The sequence below is a fragment of the Ammodytes marinus genome (assembly GCF_949987685.1).
Source record: "Ammodytes marinus genome assembly, chromosome: 11".
Lineage (NCBI taxonomy): Eukaryota > Metazoa > Chordata > Actinopteri > Uranoscopiformes > Ammodytidae > Ammodytes > Ammodytes marinus.
Window position 1 is genome coordinate 11,117,139 of NC_137215.1, and position 1,659 is coordinate 11,118,797.

A 1,659-nucleotide genomic window follows, 5' to 3' on the forward strand; every position below is an offset into this window, starting at 1 on the left:
CTTCAGTTGTTTCCACATGTTATTGTTGGTGGCTCGTTCCTCCACTCCACCTCAACAAAACAGATCTGGAGTAGTCTCTTCAGAGTGGAGAGAGCGCTCTCAGCAGCTTAATATACACAAGACTGACTCAATTTAATGTATTCTTCTGATATTTAAACACCAATAGAGATCTCTCTGTTCCCTTTACTAATCAAAATGATATGTTGTATGATGATAAATGTTTTGTGTTAACTTCATAAAAGGGTTAACTGTATAATTTAGAAAATAAGCCATAAGAATATGGCTGATTATATGTATAAAAGTTGATTAGGTGACGTTTTGTATTTATTTTTTAAAACGTCACCAACGCTATTAATATTTTGCATTTTCCTGAAATTGCACCTTAAGAGATATAAAGTATAGAATATATAGAAATAAAGTATTTTGAATGTAAGTTTGGAAGTGCTTGAATTATTACTGTACTATTTTTGTTTGGTATTTTGATTTTCATCTAGACATTTTTAAATCATTGAATCCTGAATATAATTGATTGGAATTGGGTTTGTTCTATTTATCTATTTTTAGGGATTGAATTGTAAAATAAATAATCACCGTTATAAGCTATTAAATATCCAATAGATTAGAACTAGACTGAAAAGAATAAAATATAAAATGATTCCTTCAGTAAACTTCAGTAAACATGGAACTTGGAAGCGATGTGAAGTCATGAAGCTCCAACCTCTGACGCCCACATGCTGACATACGGCCAGCAGAGTGCCGGAGTGTCGGAGCGGGCATGTTACCTCTGTCCCAGCGGAGGCCGTGCTCCCCCGCAGTACCAAGAGCCGCTGAATGGGAAAGTAATTTCCCTTTTCCATTCCTCCTCATTCCCTCAGGCAACCAACGGCCGAACCGCGGAGACTCTGCTTTAATATGTGACTGTCCGTGTCCGTTAGGATAAACAATGTTCAAAGTGAACACTGCGCGTGAGGGTCTGATGAAGTTGTATTCAAGAGAACACATCATGACCTCTCCACTTCCTGAAGCGTTTGATCATCAATCTGTGGACTGCTGTGTGAGAGAAAAGCTTTGAATATATATATTTATAAATTTCGCGATGTTATAGAAAAGATTGTGTGCGTAAAATGCGCATTACGCACGGCATGGCAGGCAGGCCACAACGACTATGTTGTCTCGGTGGCTTTTGCAAAATCATGTGCAGGTGGCCCTAATAACAACTTCTACCACAGGTATAACCTTTACAATTAATGTCGTTTAAAAAAAAGTAATCTTTAAACTGACCAGATTTTCCGAGGAAGAGAAACTTTCTGATCCACGAGAAGGAAAGAAAAAGAAAGGGGTGAAGGAGGAGAGAGGGAGAGGAGAAGAGAAGAGAAGAGAAGAGAGGCGCGCTGTGCCCCCCAACAGTGTCCTGACAATGGTAATGAATGGTTGCGCACCGCGATCACTGGGACAGTGAAAGCACACCGCCCCCTTTCTAACGGGCGCGTCATCCTCCTAACTAGGCGTTATGAATAGGAAAGCCGCTTTTGTCTGCCTGCATGTATAAATACCCACTATCAGTGTCCTTCTCAGCGCAAATATACACAGACACACACACACACACACACACACACACAAGTTATAAGAAGGAGAGAAGCGTTGGACAGGAGGCATACA

The 1,659-nt window shown here is 40.1% G+C and overlaps 1 protein-coding gene across 1 annotated transcript in view; it reads left to right on the plus strand.

Moving 5' to 3' along the window:
• Window positions 1–731: 731 nt before the first annotated feature.
• Window positions 732–1,659, plus strand: part of olig3 (oligodendrocyte transcription factor 3) — a gene marked incomplete at both ends in the record, with an annotated part of 1,944 nt that continues 1,016 nt past the window's right edge. Inside the window, one exon of the mRNA XM_080036859.1 lies at window positions 732–814. Coding sequence (XP_079892985.1) covers window positions 732–814 — 83 coding nt within the window. The remainder of the gene's footprint in view (window positions 815–1,659) is intronic.